The sequence below is a fragment of the Idiotropiscis lumnitzeri genome, chromosome 20 (assembly GCF_059441095.1).
Source record: "Idiotropiscis lumnitzeri isolate Australia: NSW breed Sydney's pygmy pipehorse chromosome 20, RoL_Ilum_1.0, whole genome shotgun sequence".
NCBI lineage: Eukaryota > Metazoa > Chordata > Actinopteri > Syngnathiformes > Syngnathidae > Idiotropiscis > Idiotropiscis lumnitzeri.
Window position 1 is genome coordinate 1,227,222 of NC_142410.1, and position 21,282 is coordinate 1,248,503.

Genomic DNA, 21,282 nt, shown 5'->3' on the forward strand with positions numbered 1-21,282 from the left:
AAATGTCCAATTATTCCTTAAATTGTTTATTGATGAAGTTTCTACAGCTATGACTGTTGTTTCAAACACCACAGTTGATCCCTCTGTCCATGTCCTGTGTTCAGCAGTGTTAAATTCTTTTGAAACGGTTTCCTTGACACTTTTAGAGGATTTGATTTGACAGACTAAGCCCTTATGACTCTGGCCATTATCAACAGCAGTTTTGTCTTATAGTGTTGTACCCCAATACTTTACACACGCTGTGGTCCAACACTTGCTCAAGAAACCCATCATTGATCAAGATGTCCCTCAAATTTTAGACCCAGTTCCAAACTGCCTTTTATTTCAACCATTCTGGAAAAAGTGGTGCACATTCAATTAAAAATATTTCTTGGATGAAAATATCAGGGAGGTCCTCTAGTCAGGTTTCAAGATAATGCATAGCACTGAGTCAGTGGTCCACCCATCCATCATCCGCCGCTTATCCGGGGTTGGGTCGTGGTGGCAGCAGCTTCAGCAGGGAAGCCCAGACTTCCCTCTCCTGGGCTACAACTTCTAGCTCTTCCGGAGGTGTTCCCAGGCCCATGTCCTGCTGGTGGGGCATGCCCGGAACACCTCACCAGGGAGGCGTCTAGGAGGCATATCCGAGCCACCTCATCTGGCTCCTCTCAACGCGGAGAAGCAGCGGCTCGACGCTGAGTCCCTCCCGGATGGCCGAGCTTCTCACCCTATCTCTAAGGGAGAGCCTGAACACCCTGTGGAGGAGACTCATTTCGGCCGCATGTATCCGAGATCTTGTTCTTTCGGTCACGACCCACAGCTCGTGATCAAAGGTGAGGGTAGGAACGTAGATCGACCAGTGAATTGAGAGCTTCGCCCTTTGGCTCAGCTCCCTCTTCACCACGACAGACCGATACAGCGTCCGCATCACAGCAGACGCTGCACCGATCCGCCAGTCAATCTCATGCTCCGTCCTCCCCTCACTCGTGAACAAGACCCCAAGATACTTGAACTCCTCCACTTGGGGCAGGATCTCTTCCCCGACCAGTAGAGGGCACTCACCCCTTTTCCGACTGAGACATTTCCAAGATGGCGGCGCGCATAGACGCAGCGGCTAACTGCTCTCCCTTCCAGTGCTCTTTATTACTTTTTATTTATGTTTGCTCGGTCTTATTAACACCAACTGCGGCACAGTATCGATATACCCGTCAGGACATCGTGGACGTTGGATATCGATACAAAATGACCATCTCAGAGGAATTTTACTATGGTCGCAAAATTCCTGACGAACTAGCGAGGCCGCCCGGCTCACCGTGGATTGTCATCGGGACCGGAGGCGACGCAGACGACGGAGGTTAGAGGAAGCAGAAGCGGGGCTGCAGGTCCGGTGTCCTATTAAAGCTACGACAGCAGCCCCACAAGCAACCACTGCCGAGTCTCTACCTCACCAACGCCAGATCCGTAGTCCATAAAATCAATGATCTGGAATTACAAATCCTGGGAAACCGCTATGTGCGAGACAGCTGTGTGATCATCATCACGGAATTCTGGCTGCACGCCAACGTTCCCGACGCTAGCATCCAGCTAGCTGGGCGCTCGCTACATCGCGCGGATCGAATGAGAGACACCGGTAAGAGCAGGGGTGGGGGGCTCTGTGTTTACGTGCATGAGAACTGGTGCAACAACAGCGTGATTGTTGAGAAGCACTCTTCCCCCGACATCGAGTACATGTCCATTAAATGCCGGCCTTATTTCCTCCCGAGGGAGCTAACAGTAGTGCTCGTCACTGCTGTTTACATCCCTCCTGATGCTAACACTAGAATGGCGCTCTCGCTACTTGCTGCTCACACCTGCGTACACCCCTCTCAGACGCAGATTCAGGCCCACCACAAAGACTGTGAAAACCTAGCGTGAGACCGCCATGAGTGAATTACAGGACTGCTTTCAAGACACCAACTGGGACCTCTTTGATCATCAGGACCTTGATGTTTACACACAATGTGTACTGGAGAACATCAAGTTCTGCATGGAAACTGTGTCCCTGAACAAGACCATGCGGACCTTCCCAAACGCGAAACCCTGGATGTCCAGCCAGGTTCGCTCTCTCCTCAAGGCCCGTGACACTGCCTTCAGGTCAGGTGACAGAGCCCTGTACAGTGTAGCTCGTGCTGACCTGAAAAAAGGCATTAAGATAGCCAAGACGGACTACAAGAGGAGGCTGGAGTCCCACCTTGCCAGCAACAGACCATGGGAGGTGTAGAATGGTCTACAGAGCATCACCAACTACCGAGGCGGCAGCATGACATCTATAGACCCGAGTGCGGCGCTGGCAGAGGAGCTAAACTGCTTCTTTGCTCGCTTTGACTCACCCCAACCGTCACACCCCCGCACCCCATGCCTCAACTCCCCCTCACTCACCATAGAGGAAGACGATGTGAGGCGTGCGCTCCTGGCTATTAACCCCAGGAAAGCTACTGGACCCGACGGAATACCAGGCAAGGTCCTCAGAGCATGTGCCCACCAACTATCACATGTTTTTTGCAGGCTCTTCAATCGCTCCCGGGCTCAAGCAGTCATCCCCTCCTGCTTAAAAACATCCACCATTATTCCTGTCCCCAAAAAGTCATCCGCAGTCCTCCTGAATGACTACCGTCTTGTTGCTCTCACGCCAGTCATCATGAAGTGCTTCGAGAGACTGGTTCTCTAGCACATCAGGGACTGCCTTCCTCCCACACAGGACCCCTACCAGTTTGCATACCGGGCAAACAGATCCACTGAGGACACCATCGACACTGCTCTGCATGTTGTGCTGGGCCATCTGGAACAACAGCAGAGCTATGCCAGGATGCTCTTTGTGGACAACAGCTCGGCATTCAACACAATCATCCCAGACATCCTCATCTACAAACTGGATATTCTCTGCCTCCCTGCCCTCACACGCATCTGGATTAAGGACTTTCTGACCAACAGACCCCAGACTGTGTTGCTCGGCCCCTCCATGTCCTCCACCCGAACGCTGAGCACCGGTTCCCCTCAAGGATGCGTGCTGAGCCTTCTCCTACACGCCCTCTACACCTATGACTGCAGCCTGGCCCACGGTAACAACATCGTCGTCAAATTTGCTGACGATACGACAGTGGTCGGTCTGATCTCGAAAGGTGACGAGGCAGCCTACAGGGAGGAGGTCCAGAGACTATCGGCTTGGTGTGAGGACAACAGACTGCAACTCAACATTGCAAAAACAAAGGAGATCGTCATCGACTTTAGGAGGAACAAGACTGTGCCACCTCCCCTCTGCATCAAAGGTGAATGTGTGGAGAGGGTCCACACATTCAAGTTCCTTGGGGTACAGATCTCCGATGACCTCTCCTGGACACACAACATCACAGCAGTGGTCAAGAAGGTCCACCAGCGTCTGCATCTCCTGAGGGTCCTCAGGAAATTCAACCTGGACAAGAAGCTGCTGCTGGCCTTCTACCACTCGTCCATCGAGAGCCTGCTGACCTACTGTGTCTCCACCTGGTACAGAGGCTGCACTGAGGCAGACCGAGTGAGGCTTCAGAGAACAGTCAAAACGGCGCAGAGGATTATAGGCTGCCCTCTCCCCTCCCTGTCGGACATCTACACCACCCGGTGGCTCAGCAGAACTCTCAATATCGTCAAGGACAATACTCACCCGAACTCACACCTGTTTGACCTGTTGCCCTCTGGCAGGCGCTAAAGGTGCATCAAATCAAAGACTAATAGACTGAAAAACAGTTTCTTACCGACAGCCATCACCATTCTGAACTCTCACACACACATAAGACCACCCTTACCTTGCAGAACAGCAACGTAATGTGTTTTTATTTATCCAATTTCAGATTATTTTCCATCTCATTATTTATTCTTTCATTTATCTAATTCATATATTTGATTAAATTATTGTTGTATTGCACTGGAGAGGGGAGCTCTCTATTCTTGTTGCACACTGTACAATGACAATGAAGGGATTTCTGATCTTCTGATCTTCTGAACATTGGTCTTAGATTTGGAGGTGGTGAACTTAATCCCAACCGCTTCACACTTGGCTGTGAACTGCTCCAGTGCAAGTTGGAGATCACGGCTTGAAGACCAACAGTACCACATCACCTGCAAAAAGCAGAGATGGAATACTGAGGCCACCAAACTGGATCCCCTCATTGCCTTGGCTGTGCCTTGAAATTCTGTCCATAAAAGTTATGAACAGAATCGGTGACAAAGGGCAGCCTTGGCAGAGTCCAACCCTCACTGAAAACAATTCCGATTTACTGCCGGCAATGCGGACCAAACTAACATAGATGATACAGGGACCAAACTGCCTGTATCAGGGGGCTCTGGACCCCGTACACCCGAAGCACACTCCACAGAGCCAGTCCAGAGTCACTGTCCCCCCACGCAATGTGGTATAGGCGTGTCAACCATGACAGCCCCACAACATTCAGAGCCTTTTGGAACTCCGGGCGGATCTGATGATCCACCCCCGCGGCCTTACCACCGAAGAGCTTGTTAACCACCTCGGTTACTTCAACCCCAGAGATAGGTGAGTCCACCTCGTAGTACTCAGGCTCTGCTTCCTCAATGGAAGGCGTTTCAGTGGAATTGTGGAGGTCTTCAAAGTATTTTCCCCCCCGACTCACAACATCCCGAGTCGAGGTCAGCAGCACTCCATCTTCATTATAAACAGTGTTAATGCTGCACTTCCTCCCTCTCCTGAGACACCGGATGGTGGACCAGAATTTCCTTAAAGCCGTCTGGAAGTCATTTTCCATGGCCTCACTCCTCCCATGCCCGAGTTTTTGCTTCAGCAACCACCGAAGCCGTATTCCACTTAGCCAGTTGGTACTTGTCAGCTCCCTCCGGAGTCCCACAGGCCAAAAAGGGCCAATAGGACTCCTTCTTCAGCCTAACAGCATCCCTTACCGCGCATAACCACCAGCGGGCTCGGGGGTTGCCGCCTCGAGTGGCACTAACCATCTTACGTCCACTGCTTTCGATCGGCTGCCTCAACAATGGAGACACAAAACATGGTCCATTCAACTCAATGTCCCCCCCACCGTGGGCAAAGTTCTGCCGCAGGTGGGAGTTAAAATTCTTTCTGACAAGGGAGGTTTGGGTCTGCCGGGTCAGACCGGCATCCTCCCCCACCGTCAGAGCAAACTCACCACCAGGTTGACAGCTCCACCCCTCTCTTTGCCCGAGTGTCCAAAACATGCAGCCGCAAATCCGAAGACACGACTTCAAAGTCGATCAGCGAGATGCGGCCTCGGATGTCCTGGTGCCAATTGCACTTATGGACACCCTTATGTTTGAACATGGTGTTTGTTATGGACAATCCATGACAAGTCCAGTAACAGAACATCACTCGGATTCAGATTGGGGGGGGGCCTTCCTCCCAATCCCACCCTTCCAGGTTTCACTGTCATTACCCACGTGAGCATTGAAGTCCCCCAGCAGAACGAGGGAGTCTCCAGGTCGAGCCCTCTCCAGCACACCCTCCAAAGACTCCAAAAAGGGTGGATACTCTGAACTACTGTTTGGTGCGTAAGCACAAACAACAGTCAGTACCCGTCCCCTCATGTTTAGGTGGAGGAGGCTACCCTCTCGTCCACTGGGGTGAAGTTCCCTGCCTTTTGCCGCTGCCCGGCTCATATTGCACCCAACCTCTTTGGCCCCTCCCACAAGTGGTGAGCCCATGGGAAGGAGGACCCACGTTGCCTTTTCGGGCTAAGCCCGGCCGAGCCAAATTGGTGCAGGCCCGGCCACCAGGCGCTCGCCAACGAGCCCCACCTTCAGGCCTGGCTCCAGAGGAGGGCCCTGGTGACCCGTTTCCGGGCAAGGGAAAACAAGGTCCAATAATTTTGTGCTTCATCCATCTTAAATTGTACTACATTTAATTTTGCACATGAAGCACTGCTGTTCACCAACCGCACCAAACTCATTCCCAATTTGTTCTCCCAATCCATTCTGTTTTGAACAGATACAACTTTCAGCGAAGATGTGCAATGTTGGGACCAGCAAGTTTTCTAATAATTGGTCCAAAGTGAACATTGAAGTTATAAATGTAAAACTGGGGTCATTACACTGAAAAAAATCATCATCAAGTAAGCAGTGAGTCTGGATATACGGGAATAAATTAGATCTACGGAGGGGGAATTTGAGTGATAAATCTTTAAAGTTTGCCAGTGTATTATTTACGTACAAATAAAACTAAAAATGCATTGTTTCTGCCGATGTTTGATATAGCATGCTGGAAGAGATGGAAGTCCGATGTGGAGCTGCTGAAGCTGCTGCCTCTGTGACCTGACTCCGGATAAGCGGCGGATAATGGATGAATGGAAGATACACTGAAACAAGTAGATACATTTTGGGAGCACATTCAATTTAACACACTTCACCCATCCTGCTAAGTATACTTGAAGTGATCTCCATTTTTTTAAGTCACAATCCTGAGTTTTGCATGTTCCTTGTGATATTAACGCCCACATAAAAACAAAAGCTTTCTCCACATCCAGCATAACAACCACGAATGGTGATAGATTTTTCTTTAGCTTTCGACTCAACATCAGACTGTCATGGTCCGTTCCGTCATGTCATGTTTTTGGTTATGTTTTGCTCAACGGGCGTGGGGGCATTCCCTTCCAGCGCGTGTCGTGTTGGCTGGAGAGACGCGCCCACCAGCCACGCACCTGTCACTCGTTGACTCTTTGATCTCCTCGCCGCTGGAGAGACGAGCCACCTGCCCCGCACCTGTTACTCGTTTTCTCATTTATTATTCACTACTTAAACGCCCGGCGCTGACTATTCGGGGTCGGTGCATTGCCCTATTTCCGGACATCACTGCCCTTACTTTGCCCTTTCTTTATGCCACCGTTACTCTTTGCTCTCGTTCATGCTCATAGCTCACAGCTCACAACTCAGGTTATTTGTCACTGTCCCTGTTTCATAGTCCAGTTTAGTTCTGTCCCGTCGCGTTTTGTTCGTCCTCGTTGTTTCGTTTATTTGTTCCAAGTGCCTTGTTTGCCTTTTTGTTTGTTTTGTTAATTAAACTCCCTTTAAGTTACCCTTGCCTTGGCTTCCCTGCATTTTGGGTCCTCTCCTACCTCCTCGACCCGCTCAGCGTAACACAGACTATCATTTTTCTGCTGTTCTTCTGGTATCTATTGTAAATCTGTTTATTACCTTCTAATTTATATTACACCACATGAAAAGCGCTTTGTCACAGCTCCATCAGTTGTGAAATGCGCTATAAAAAAAATTGTATTGTTTTGTATACGTAAAGTGGCGTAATTGTAATTGACTTAATGATTACGGGCCCAGCGGAGGGCCGCTTCCTTCTGTTGGGACCTGGAGAAGCACACTAAGAATGTGCGCGGAATCTTCCTCTGCTCGGATTGATCTGTCGGAGTATAGTGCTCACTGCAGTGGGGCGACAAAAACATCTGTACCCATCGCCTCCATCAGAACCTCTGAGATGAACTTGAGAAGATCTTTTCCATCTTCTGTACCTTCAAGAATGTTCATTATAAGGAGATTGGCTCTTCGTGATCTTCAGTTAAACTATAGATCAGGGGTGTCAAGATCCAGTCTCAATCTCTTCCGGCTGCAACCCACCTGATTCAAATTATCAACTCATCAGCAAGCTCTGAAGAAGCAGGTGTCCAGCTCATTTGAATCAGGTGTGTTGCAGCCGGGAGAGATGGGAAACATGCAAGACACCGGCCCTCGAGAACTGGAGTTTGACCCCCGGCTATACAACAGTCAAGAGAAAATGTCAATAAATATGAAAAAAGACGGAATGCGTTGGGAGCAATCAACGACACATCTTCTCTCTACATGGCACTAGAAGTCTCCATCGTAACAATTTCTACAAAAAAGTTAAACTGAGGGCAGCAATGGACGAGCCCTCATTTCATGGCCAGCCCTGGAATTCACTCAAAACGGCTGCCTCAAACAAAAAGCATTTGCTTTTTTTGTCGACGCTGAACATAGCATCAAAGTTTTGATCAATTCAATGATAAAGCTAGTGCAAGGGCCTATAATTGCTGATTGTGATTGGTAGTTTGGGGGAAAGCCTAACTTTCCACTTGTCTTACCGTTGAATGCATGTACATCCACAAGCATCGTGCCTTTCCTTTTGTTGGTTGTCCATTCCAGCTGAGTTGGGGGATAAATACGAGAAGTGGGGGCTGGGAGTTGCATTGACAAGAGCAGCTTGTGTTGGCATAGTGACCGGTACTCCATCGGCCCATGGTCTGAAACATACCTGAGTGGGAAGGATGAAAAAATACTCGTTTCAGATTTTGTATGAAGCTCACCTGGATAAAACACTGCAAACATGAATACAATTATAAAAATGGAACACATTCACAGTGTAGCTTTAATTCAATCAGGAAAAAATATATTTGTCTGTGTATAATTCTGGCGACAGTGGAGAACATCGCTGCCTGGAACATATTCCAGGACAACAGGTTTGGCATGGAAGTGACCCAACTGTTTCCCGGATCTGAGTCTAATCAGTCCAACAGTTTTAGACATCACATAAGGCTACGTTCAGTGTCGCCATTTTGCACCACAAGCTGTCTAGGAGCTGACTTATTTCTCCTTATTCAAAATATTGCAAATGATTATAAATGTAATCAGTTGGCAGGCAGTGAGAAGGCCTTCTCGGAATTGTTGTTGTTGATACAATACAATACAACTTTATTTATATAGCTCATTTTACAACAACTGGAGCTGTAACTTTTCATCTGGTGTAATATATATATATATATATATATATATATATATAGCAGGAAATTAGAACACAAATTAAAACACAACTACAAATACAGTACATACGAGAAGAACAGCAGCTGAGCCGATAGCTAAAGAATAAAAATGTGTCTTCAAACGAGTTTTAAAAGTGGACAGAGAGGGTGCTCGGCTAGCATTCAATGGGAGGTCATTCCATAGGGAAGGACCTGCAACAGAAAAGGTGCAATCCCCCTGAGGCTGCGCTTAGTCATCAGCTCCTCTAGCAGCATTTGGTCCGCAGAAATGAGTCAGTGTGCAGGTGAGTAGGTACGCTGGGGCAAGGTCATTTAAATATTTGAAGACCAACAGAAGTATCTTAAAGCAAACTCTAAAGTGCACTGGGATCCAGTGAAGAGAGGCCAAGATTGGGGTTATATGATCCGTCTTCCGCGCTCCAGTTAAAAGGCAAGCCACAGCATTTTGGACCAGTTGGAGGCGCTTGAGCGAGCACTGGCCGACTCCAAAGTAAAGTGCATTACAGTAAAACAAAGGCATGATTACTGTTTCTAAGTGCTGCTGGGAAAGAAAGGGCTTCACTTTAGGTGAAAAAAGCTGGATCAAACAAGAGCACTGATTTAATTTAAAATCACTGTCCAATTTAAACTGTGCATTTAGGCACAAGAAATTGGAGGAAGATGCTGAGTTATTGTTGCTTACTTTACTTAACATTGCCAGAAACTTTTGTATTCTCTCGTGTTAATATTCAAAACTTTTATTTATATAGTACCTTTCATAAAACCCAAGGCTGCTTTCTACAAAGTGTCATGACCCGTCTGTCACGTCATGTCTGTTTGTTTTTACAGCTGAGTGGGGCGTTTCCTCCAGCGCTCGTTCCCGACGCACGTCACCTGAGAGACGCGCCCACCGGCTGCACACCTGACTCTCATTGTGCTCTCTAGTTACGGGCTACTTAAGCCACCGACGCGGCCCAGTCCGCGTCGGATTATTATCCAGCGTTGCTCATGCTCTTGTTCTGTGTACTGATTCTCAGCCTTGTTTATTCAGTGTACTGTAATACCCCGGTTATCGCGGTTAATGGGGACCGAAACCACCCGCGAAAACTGAAAACCGCGAAGTAGCGGCGCACCTTCAAAAATGTTTAAAAAAAACTATACAGGTATACTACAGTATACCCCCCTGTATAAAGTACACCATATAGAATACGGGTAGGGAGAGAGAGAGTGAAATTCATGTTGTAACAAAAAAAAAAAATATTATTAAAACTTATTATTTTTTTATTCCCCAGCCATTATTTTTGTATTTATTCAATTACTTCTTTTTGTATTTATTTAATTACTTCGACTTTTACCTGCTGGTACGCCGTCCGGTGTGCCCTGTGAAATGAAAGGTGGCATTCTTCATTTATTTATTTATTCATTATTCATTCATAACTGACAGGCTCGTGCCCGGGCGGAAGAGGTGCTCCTCTTCGGCTTAATTGTCACGCACGCCGGACCTGCTCCCCCGAAGCGTGTCTCCGTTCGGTTGAACTTGGTTTCATTTCGCCCCGCTCGTGCCCCGGGCGGAAGGTGCTCCTCTTCGGCGTGATTGCCACGCACGCCGGCCGGCCTCCTCCGGAGCTCTCGTACGGTCCAGAACGGAGCGAAATGTCGCCCCGCTCGTGCCCGTGCGGAAGGTGCTCCTCTTCGGCTTAACTGCCACGCACGCCGGCTCTGGTACGGTCCGAACCGCGCGAAACGTCGCCCCCGATCGTGCCCGGGGGAACGTGCTCTTCTTCGTCCACTCTCCTCTTCGCCCACGCTCTTCTTCGGCGCACGCCAGCCGTCTAACCGCTCCAGCGTGCCGCTCGGCGAAACTACAATGTCCCCGCGGATCGGAGCGAATGGAGAGCCCATTTTGTGCCCGGGCAAAATAGTTTTTAATTTTTGAATATTTTTTAGACCCGCGAAGCACTGAACCCGCGAAAGGTGAACCGCGAAATAGCGAGGTATTACAGTATTGCCTTTTGCGTTTTTCTGTGTTTATGACCAGCTATTCCTCGGCTCGCCCTTTGTTCTCGTTTCGCCATTGAATTCCTTCTTATCCTTTCGTGGTAAGCCATTTTCGTTATCCGTGTTCCTTGCCTTTGCAAGCGCTTTCTGTTTAGTTGTTCTTTTCCTGGTGTGTGTTTGTCCGCCAGCGTTTTTTGTTCTCATCATCCTCGACGACTGTAATTGTAGATAGACCCTAGCCATTGATATTCCTTAGTATATATATATATATATATATATATATATATATATATATATTTAGATAATTGATAACCTGACGGTGCTTAATAAATATCTTTGTAAACAGCATTTATCTGTGTCAGCGTTTCAAGAGTCCACCCTCCGTTTTCCAGCCATGGTTGGAAAACGATCGTGACAGAATAATCTGACCATGGACTCTGCTGACACTGAAAAAATTTTCAAAGCTCTGGCCAGCCAGGGGCGCTTAGTGGGTCAACAGGAGACCGAGCTCGCCACCCTGCGCGACGCGGTGGGACTCTTGGCTCATAGTTTAGAGAATTTTGACGCCCGTATCGGTTCCCTCTTCGCGCACGCCGCGTTGGGTTCTGACCCGATCGCTTCCGCTTCCGGTACGCCACCTCCCGGGTTCCCGGTTCGAGAACCCAGTTTACCCCACCCAACCGCTATGGCGGGGAACCCGATCTCTGCGGGCCGTTTGTCCATAATTGCCGGTTGATCTCCGATCAACAGCCCCTCACGTATGCTCACGATAGTACCATAGTCGCGTTCATGATGAGCCTTCTGACTGGCCAAGCGAGTGCGTGGGCCATGGCCGTGAGCGATGCCTGTCCGGACCTTCGGTCGTCTTTCTCCGCTTTCCTGACGGACTTCCATAGGGTTTCACCACCCTATTCGGGGAAAGGAGGCGGGGGGAGAACTGCTGGACTGCACTCAAGGGGGCCGATCGGTGGCATTCGAGCCGCGGAGAGCGGTTTCGACGACTGCGCCCTGCGTACCGTGTTCCGGAGGGGACTGAACTCCGCCCTGAAGGACGAGCTAGCTGTGCGGGAGGACACGGGCTCGTTGGAGGAGCTCATCACCCTGGCCATCCGCCTGGACAACCGCCTGCGAGAGCGTCGCCGAGAGAGAGTGGTCGAGCGGCGTCGTACAGAGCCAGCGCTTTTCCGGGTCCCCGAGCCTCCTCCAGCCGACGAGCCCATGCAGCTGGGAGCGGGTCGCCTGTATTCACTGGAGCGCCAACGACGGCGCAGTTCGGGGGCTTGCTTCTACTGCGGTCTCCAGGGTCACCGAGTGTCTGCCTGTCCGGGACGACCTGCCCGCCGGACGTCACCTCCTAGCCACATCGAACACTGTGAGTCCGCTGCCGACCTCTCCGCGCCCATCCACTGCGGGAAGGAGCGGTCCGGCGTCGGGGCCCAAGGACATCGGGGCGGCAGCCCCAGGGACGTTATGAGACTGGAGGTGGAGGGGGAAATCATGGGGCCGAACACATCCGTTCGCATTCGCGCTCTGATCGACTAAGGAGCAGACAATTGCTTTATTGACGCCGGTTTAGTGGCTGAACTTGGGTGCACAGTGACTGAACTCGACAAATCCGAGAAATTATACGATCTCGACGGGCGACTCCTGGCGGATATCTGACGGTTAACACAACCACTGACCCTGAAAATGTCGGGGAACCACCTCGAGCAGCGTTCCTTTTTCGTGATGCCGTCAAGGGCGGCACCGGTCGTTCTCGGAATACCCTGGCTAAAGGCGCACAACCCGGTCATTGATTGGGGTAGGTTGTCGATCCAAAATTGGAGCCCCTTTTGCTATGCCCATTGCTTGCGTTCCGCGGAGGAGGGGCTACAGGTCAGAGTAGCTCCGATCGAAGCAGTTAATCTCGACAACGTGCCTAAGGCTTACCATGATCTTAGAGCGGTGTTCAGCAAAGAGAACGCCAAGTCCCTGCCACCTCACCGTCCGTACGACTGCGCGATCAACTTACTGCCGAACTCGGTTTTGCCATCGGTTCGTTTGTACAAGGTCTCCCAGCCAGAACAGGCGGCCATGAAGGAGTACATCACAGAGTCCCTGGCCGCGGGGCTGATTAGACCCTCGAAGTCCCCGGTGGGAGCTGGTCTGTTCTTCGTAGAGAAGAAAGATAAATCCCTACGGCCCTGCGTGGATTACAAGGGCTTAAACAACATCACCGTTAAAAATCGCTACCCGCTTCCATTGCTAGACTCCGCGTTTGCCCCCTTGCAATTGGCCACCATCTTTTCCAAACTGGACTTATGTAGTGCCTATCACTTGATCCGAATAAGAGAGGGCGACGAGTGGAAAACCGCATTCAAGAGGCCTCTGGGGCACTTCGAATACTTAGTAATGCCCTTCGGGTTATCCAACGCTCCCGCCGTGTTCCAGGCCCTCATAAACGACGTTTTAAGAGACATGCTCAATGTATGCTGTTTTGTGTACCTCGACGACATCCTTATCTTCTCACGCTCCGCTACAGAACATCAGCAGCACGTCTGGTCTATCTTGCAACGTCTGCTCGAAAACAAGCTCTACGTAAAAGCCGAAAAATGTGAATTCCATAAGGCGTCAGTCCAATTCCTGGAGTTTGTTGTCGAGGACGGGCAAATTAAGGCCGATCCGGCCAAGACTCGCGCGGTGATGGATTGGCCGACGCCATCGTCTCGTGAACAACTGCAGAGGTTCCTGGGCTTCGCTAATTTTTACCGGCGCTTTATCAAGGACTATAGTCGCCAAGCCTTACCCCTCACTCGACTCACGTCCACCAAGACCCGGTTTGCGTGGGCTAGCCGGGCCGAAGCCGCGTTCATCAGTTTAAAAAAATCCTTCACTAACCCGCCTGTGTTGCGTCATCCTAACCCAGATCTGTTTTTCGTTGTAGAGGTGGACGCATCAGATTCGGGAGTGGGGGCCGTCCTTTCTCAGCGTTCTCCGGTCGACCAGAGACTCCACCCCTGCGCCTTTTTCTCCCGCCGACTCAGCCCAGCCGAATCCAATTATGACGTGGGAAACCGGGAACTATTGGCCGTGGTCCTGGCGCACCAGGAGTGGCGACACTGGCTTGAGGGTACCACGGAGCCGTTCACAGTCTACACGGATCACAAGAACCTTTCGTATATCCGGTCCATGAAGCGACTAAACCCCCGGCTGGCGCGTTGGTCCCTCCTACTCAACAGATACAATTATACCCTGACGTACCGCCCTAGGTCCAGAAACACTAAACCCGATGCCCTGTCGCGCATTCACGACTCCTGGGAGGAAGAGGATGGACCCGAGGGGGCCAAATCATCGCCTGGTGGGAGCCCTGCAGTGGGAAGTAGAACAACAGATCCGGGGAGCACAGGACGAGGCCAGCACCCCGGCCGGATGCCCCCCAGGTCGGTTTTTTGTGCTGACCCAACATCGCACGGAAGTGATCAAGTGGGGGCACTCCAAGTTGGCCTGTCACCCGGGCGTCCGCCGTATCCTCGGGCTAATTGGGCAACGGTTCTGGTGGCCGTCGTTGAAGGGAGTCGTCACGGACTATATCAAGGCCTGCCCCGCCTGCGCCGCCAGTAAGGCCTCCCATCAGCCTCCGGCGGGACTCCTGCAGCCATTACCAGTTCCTGCACGCCCATGGTCCAACATCGCCCTGGGTTTTGTCACCGGCCTACCTGTTTCCCGGGGAAAGACAGTCATCCTGACCATTGTGGATTCATTCTCCAAGTCCGCCCACTTCATCGCCTTGCCCAAGCTTCCTTCCACCCTGGAGACGGCCAACCTACTGATTCAACACGTGGTCAGGCTACATGGAATCCCGGACGACCTGGTGTCCGACCGAGGGCCACAGTTCATCTCCCGCGTATGGAAACGCTTCTGCCGGTCCCTGGGAGCGACGTAGAGTCTGTCGTCCGGTTACCATCCACAATCCAACGGACAGTCGGAGCGGGTCAACCAGGACCATGAAGCGGCCCTCCGGTGCGTCTGCCACGATCGGCCTTCATCTTGGGCCGACCACCTACCCTGGGTCGAGTACGCACATAACACCCTGGTCTCGTCTGCCACCGGGCGATCTCCGTTCATGACCGCGTATGGTTACCAACTAGGGCTGGCCGATATGACCTAAAATCAATATCGCGGTAAATTGGGCAATTTTACCTCGATAACGATAAATGCACGATAAATTCCCCCTGAGGACCAAAATCAAAATAAATGCAGGAAATGCATATTAACTGCTTTTTTTAAATTGGTACCTATTACTTTCAGTGAAAAATAAAAGTACAAAAATCATTTGTATAAACATTCCAAATAGCTTGCTTTGCATGATTTGAACACATGTCACAAAGAACAGGAGAAAAAGGGTACCCCTCACAAAATCTTTTTCTGCAAATAGATTGTGCCAAGATGCTGTAATGCCATTTGCAAAGGCCTAGATTTGTGTAAAGGTGTCTTGTAAACAATATAAATCATGCCATGTGCAAAGGAGCTAGTCGCCTGTAAACGAAATGCTGAATAAAATGAAAAAAATGTCAATGGAATGCCAGTGCCAAATAAACGCGTGTGCTTCATCAGGAAAATGTGCCATCTCCAGTACGCTGGTGCACGGTCGCCACTTGTCGTCTATGTACTGCACATTCAGGCTCAAACAGGGATCCATGTTGCGACTCGACCACAAGTCGGATGTGGATGCAAAATGCCTGACATGTCTCCGCTCGCGTACCGATGTTGTCCATATTGGGAAGTACGGTTTGCAACAAATATTTTCGTACCTCTTGTCGGCTACTTTCATGAGGCGTTTAAATCCTGTGCGCTCCACTGTAACTCGAGGAGCTATATCTCGGCTATCGCGTCCACCTCTGAGACCCTCTCTCGTATGGTGTCGCCTCCGTTATGGGCTGTTGTCAATTGTCCAACCTTGCTCCTCACTTTGAACCTTTAGCATAAGCTCCAAGTCAACAGCATGGTAGCGTTGTGGGTGGTGAAAAAGAAAAGTTTGGACGCGCTGTTTTGGTGCTTACGACGCACTTTGTAGTTTATGTTCTTTTGCTTAAACATCGTCTTTATGGAACCCAGAACATTTCCAAACGACAGATGTCGAATTTCTTTTCGGGACAAGCGCGACAGGAACAATTTCAACTAACGTTACTTCGTCTTCAGCCGTGTCAGCCGCTTCTAAATTTGAATCGCCAGCCACGAACGCGTCTTGTTTACATTCTTGCTCAGAAGGGTGGAGTCACGTGACGACACGTGCTATCGCCGTCTTAAAGGGGCATGAACATCACCGCAGATGGAAAAGACTTCTTTCAAATTTCCCCATTGTGGTACTAATAAAGGACATCTTTATCTTTATCTTTCTTTTTTTTTTTTTTCGACACCGAATTTACCGACATGGGCAAAATGATGTCGGTCATTGTAATAAATTTCGGTAACGGTAAATTTTCGGTTTATCGCCCAGCCCTATTACCAACCACCGCTGTTCCCCCAGGCGGGAGTGGAAGAGGTCCCATCGGTCCAGCGCCACCTCAAAAGGGCTCACCGCGTCTGGAAGGAGGCCGGGCGGCCCTGTCCCGCACAGCGGAATTTTATGGCCCAGTCCGCGTCGGATTATTATCCAGCGTTGCTCATGCTCATGTTCTGTGTACTGATTCTCAGCCTTGTTTATTCCGTTTATTGCCTTTTGCGTTTTTGTGTGTTTATGACCAGCTGTTCCTCGGCTCGCCCTTTGTTCTCGTTTCGCCATTGAATTCCTTCTTATCCTTTCGTGGTAAGCCATTTTCGTTTCGCAGAGACCGGAAGCTACAGAGGGGCACCTACCAGCAAAAAAGGGTCAAGTTCTCAGCTCTGCTTATAACTATGGCCTGCCTTTTCCATCTTTTGATCTTGTTGATTTCTGATGTGATTACTTTCCTATTTAGCCAGTCCATGATGTGGTCGTGTCTTGCAAGGCTCCGGGACATCTTGTCAGGCTACATGATCTCACTCTCCCAGTGGCACTATAGTTGTCGCCATGGCCAGGTCTTGAGGACGGTCTCCAAGGTGCTGGAGGGATATCAACACGGGAACAATTCACCACCAGCAGGAAACTACACCAGTTTAGTCAGTGAAGTGGGGGTGGGGGATACAATAATACAACAGCCTGAGAGACACCATTTTCCCCTGACCAGGAGTGTGAGATGAGGGTAGACCTCAACAGGCAACTCCAGTTATCCACAGAGATCACCACCAGATTTCTCCTCTCTGACATAGTAGTGTGGTCCAGTAAGGTACGAGTTTTGCACTAACTAACTGAGCCACAGTACCAAAAGAGGAGGGGATTGAGGTTTCCATGCGAAAACAGGAAAAGTACTCGGAGTTGGCTGCTGTGTGCCAGGAGGTTGGCTAGAAGGCCACCATTTACACAGTAGAGGTGGGATACCGAGTCTTTTGAGGGACACAGAAGTGACTAGAGTGAAGCTGAGACTGAACATAAAGGAGCAGCCAGAGGATATTGAGAAAGGCATCTTTTGGCTCTGGCTTAAGAGGAAGGACAGAAGCAGGGTAAGTGGAAACAAATCCAGACAACATTGCAGGGGTAAACCTATCAGCTGCAGGGAGTCACAGGGGGACATGCCGGTCACTGTTCTGCTGCAAGCAGATATTCCAGTATTAAAGGAGCAAAACATCTGTGATTAGTGGTTCCTGGCTTAAGACCCTGCAGCTGACCTGTGGGCCCTGGAGGAGATGGTACAAGCAGTAATGCCAAGCAAGAAATACCACCTACCTGTACATTAACATTAATATAAACATAATGAAAGGTAATTTGAGGAAATGTTTATTTGATAATTGTGTCTCAAAGTGATTCATTTCAAAAAGGTTTGTGACCCTGGGTTAGAGCCACTGCCACTGCTTATGTACCTGAGCAGCCTCCAAACCACAAGCAGCCCATTCACACACAGGGTCTACCCCCAACTAAGTAGCCAGCAACCTATAACTCTCAAAAACCGTAAGATCAACATAGCTGTCTTCTCTCTGTTGCTTTTTGTGGGTGGTCTGTTATTCTTGTGGATTACATATGCAGCTGTTGAATCTGCCACAGTGGCTTTCGGTGGCAGCAGAAGTAATGAGACAGCCATTATTGTTTGCTCTAAAGTGTTTGCGTGCTACCTTCAGAGCAAACACAAGGTAAGCATTTCACCTTGCTTTACTTTAGCTTTGCAATTTCTGCACCAGACACACCCACCCCCACACGCACACGCGCACACACCCCCACACGCACGCGCACACACTTGCTGACTTCTTACTTTGATCAGCAACCTAATTTCAAGTGGTTAAACCTCTCTCCTGAGCCATGTGGTTGATGTAGGAAATTAGTGACTAGTTGTGTTATAGCATGCGAGTTATAATGGGGAGCGGTTAGCCTGCATGCCAACTGCTATTGTCTACTGGCAATGGGAGACAGCTTTAACTAAATACTGTATTAAATACGAAAGGTAACGCTCTGTACTTTAGCACTGCCGCCTGTGTTCATACTGTAGTAATGTTAGAAGGATTTGTGATTTGTAGAAAACTTGGATTTATTACAATTTTGGTAATGTCTGAATCCTTAACTTTCATTAACATATATCTGCTCATGGGACTGCCTGCATTGGGCTTTATTTTATCTTCTCTCAATGCATGAGTCTTCAGAGGTAAAGCAACATACGGCTTTCACTGCTCATTGGCTGTTACATGATGCAGAGGGTAGGCTAATGCTGGAGAGTTGTTTCAACAGAGCGGCTGGGTGCGGCCAATAGAGCCCAAATAACCCAGTTATTAATTGATTACTCATCAGCCATCTGATTAATAAAAAAGCTGATGACACTAATTTCCAAAATGCCAAATATCAGCCCTGATATTTAGCAATAATACCAATAATCGGTCAATCACTAATTTAAAGACTAGCAAAAAATCTTTGTAACTCAAATAAAGGACAAGACAAATATGTCACCTACTTTAGCAAGGGTTTTTCCAGTTCAGGTGATGGAGTGAAGGCACAGAGGCAGCAGGCAAGCAGAAACCAGCCTTGCAGGTTAGGATGCTCTTCACTCAGGCCCCATGTGTGGTAAACCAACTGCGCCAGGATCTCATCTTTCAGCATAGTTTGGTTCTGTGCTTTCTCAATGATGTAGTTTCCCAACATCTGCTCCTGAGAGTGGCTGAGGTCTGACTCACCTGTGAACCGCATGATCTAAGGAAAAAGTATAATGAAAATTGTAAATGACAAGAACAACAAATGAAGTATGTTGTGATCCTTCCGATACCAGTTTATAAATTTCCAGCGCAGTACGGGCATCTTCTGGTTCAAGAGAGGTCAGGGCTCTTTGGAGGGGGGTTCCCTGAGGTTGACACCATGTATCCTGTGGAGGGATTTATATTTTAATTAAAGGGGAGCTTATATATATATATATATATATATATATATATATATATATATATATATATATATATGCATACGCGATTGGACACTTTAAATTCCCTCTGGGTATGATTGTGAGCGGGGATGGTTGTAACTAGTTCGGGGTGTACCCCGCCGACTGCCCACAGATAGCTGGCTCCACCGCCCACGACCCTTTTGAGGACAAGTGGTACAGATAATGAAAGGATTAATGACATATTGGTTAATATTATTACCGTATTTTTACGACCGCAAGGTGCACTTTGAAGTACCAAATATTCCATGAAACAGCCGAGGCGCCATGTGCTATTCTGTTGAGTAAAGGGCCTGTTCCCCCTAAGGGCTTTTTAAAGTGCATGTTAACACACTCTGCTGGTTAAAGTCTGAGGCCACTGTGCACAAAATTGACTGTGACAAACAAATTCTGTGAATACCTCTTTTGGGGATGGTTTGAGACAATTAGAACAGACCAGTATGTACGTGCAGGAGAAAGCTGGAAAAAGGGCAGCTGTCCATGATGTCGTAGTCTGTCTTTTCATTCATGTTATTGCAAGCAAGAAACATCACAGTTTTAGACAACAGACTCAGCAACAAAAAAAACGCTGCCCAAAGCACACCACTCACATCTCTCTAACCAGGCATCATGTCCTCGGCTGCTCATCTGTTCGTCCACCTTCATCCACCGGGTGAGTAAACGCAATTATGGTTTCGTGCACCACCACATGCAACACTTTCACCCTTCTCATGGAAAGACTTTTCCTGCTAGAGGGACGTGTTCCCCAGCTAGAGTAGAATAATGTGGTAAGCGTAAATGTGGCGGACACGACTGTTAGCACGGGTTGTAGCCAACCTGCTAGTCCGGTTAGCATTGGCCGTAAATGGCTTGCTAATCGCGGTGAGCCTGTTAAGACACAGAGCAGTTCCATTCCACCTTGGTCTTCTGGGTCCCGCACTTTAGGGCACTTTAGGTGACTCCATTAACCGCAACATTAAACTTGAACATCCACCCACAGTGTATTCCTGGGGCCAGAGCACCCGACGTTGAAGCTAATCTTATGGAGCTGGCACGCAAGAGACGTAGACACCAGCGTAGTGCAAGCAACGCAAGCCATTCAGATATAGTGATACACATCGGCTCCAATGAGCTCACAAAGAAAAACATAACAAGGACTTGTGATCTCGCCAGAAAGATGGGTTGGCATCGAGTAATAGTCTCTGGCCCCTAGTTTGCGAGAGGCAATGATGAGAGGTTTAGCAGATTATTCTCGCTTAATCGGTGGCTGGCTAGATTTTGTAGTGAGCAGGAACTGCAGTTTGTAGATAATTGGCCTTCTTTTTGGGGCCGACCTGACCTGCTGAAGATGGACGGCCTCCACCCTAACTGGGAAGGCGCCATCACTCTTTCCAGAAACAGATTATTGTTGGAGCCTTCCATGAGGCGAATAGGGAGCATGAGGCAAATAGGGAGCCTGTAAAGAAGGGTATGGAGTCTGTAAGGCTAGAGCTAAGTAGCGCGATGCTAGACTTAGACAACACACATAGCTTTTCTTTTAGATTAGAGCGCGAAACACCATACGCTGTTGCATCACATACTGATACAATTTCTACCTGGTGGCAATACATGATGGGTTTAAGCATTCCTCCTTGGTTGTTCTTATCGACGACGAGGCATTCTCTCAAAATAATACCACTCGAAAGATGATACCACTCGAAAGCTGACAAATAACTATCGGATTCCAACCGTCGTAATTTCTCGCCCCATTTATAGTTGCTCGAGGTACAATACGGAACCTAGGCAACGCAATCTTATTGATATTATGACCAGGAGTCCTATCACGCGGAATAATTTAGATAAGCCTATTTTATTGAAACTCTTTTTTTTTTCATATTAGATCGCTCTCATCGAAATCCCTGTTAGTTAATGACCTTATTAGAAACCATAATCTTAACATGATTGGTCTTTGCGAGACCTGATTAAAACCAAATCAGTTTTACCGCTAAATGAGGCCTCGCCTCCAAACTTCGTGAGCTCACATGTTGCGCGCCCTCATAAGAAAGAGGGGGTGTAGCTCTCATTTCCGAATCTAATCTAAAACTTAGTCC

General features: G+C 48.9%; 1 protein-coding gene and 1 pseudogene across 1 annotated transcript in view; one reads left to right on the forward strand and one right to left on the reverse strand.

The window, feature by feature from the left end:
* The window catches only part of myo15b (myosin XVB), a 151,476-nt gene that overhangs the window by 111,446 nt on the left and 18,748 nt on the right, over positions 1 to 21,282 (reverse strand). The window contains exons 3-5 of the mRNA XM_088284636.1: positions 19,046 to 19,141; positions 18,737 to 18,972; positions 8,094 to 8,263 (exon numbers count right to left, since the gene is read on the reverse strand). Of these exons, the coding sequence (XP_088140762.1) occupies positions 8,094 to 8,263; positions 18,737 to 18,972; positions 19,046 to 19,141 (502 nt within the window). The remainder of the gene's footprint in view (positions 1 to 8,093; positions 8,264 to 18,736; positions 18,973 to 19,045; positions 19,142 to 21,282) is intronic.
* On the forward strand, positions 19,882 to 20,654 carry LOC148317025 (uncharacterized; annotated as a pseudogene).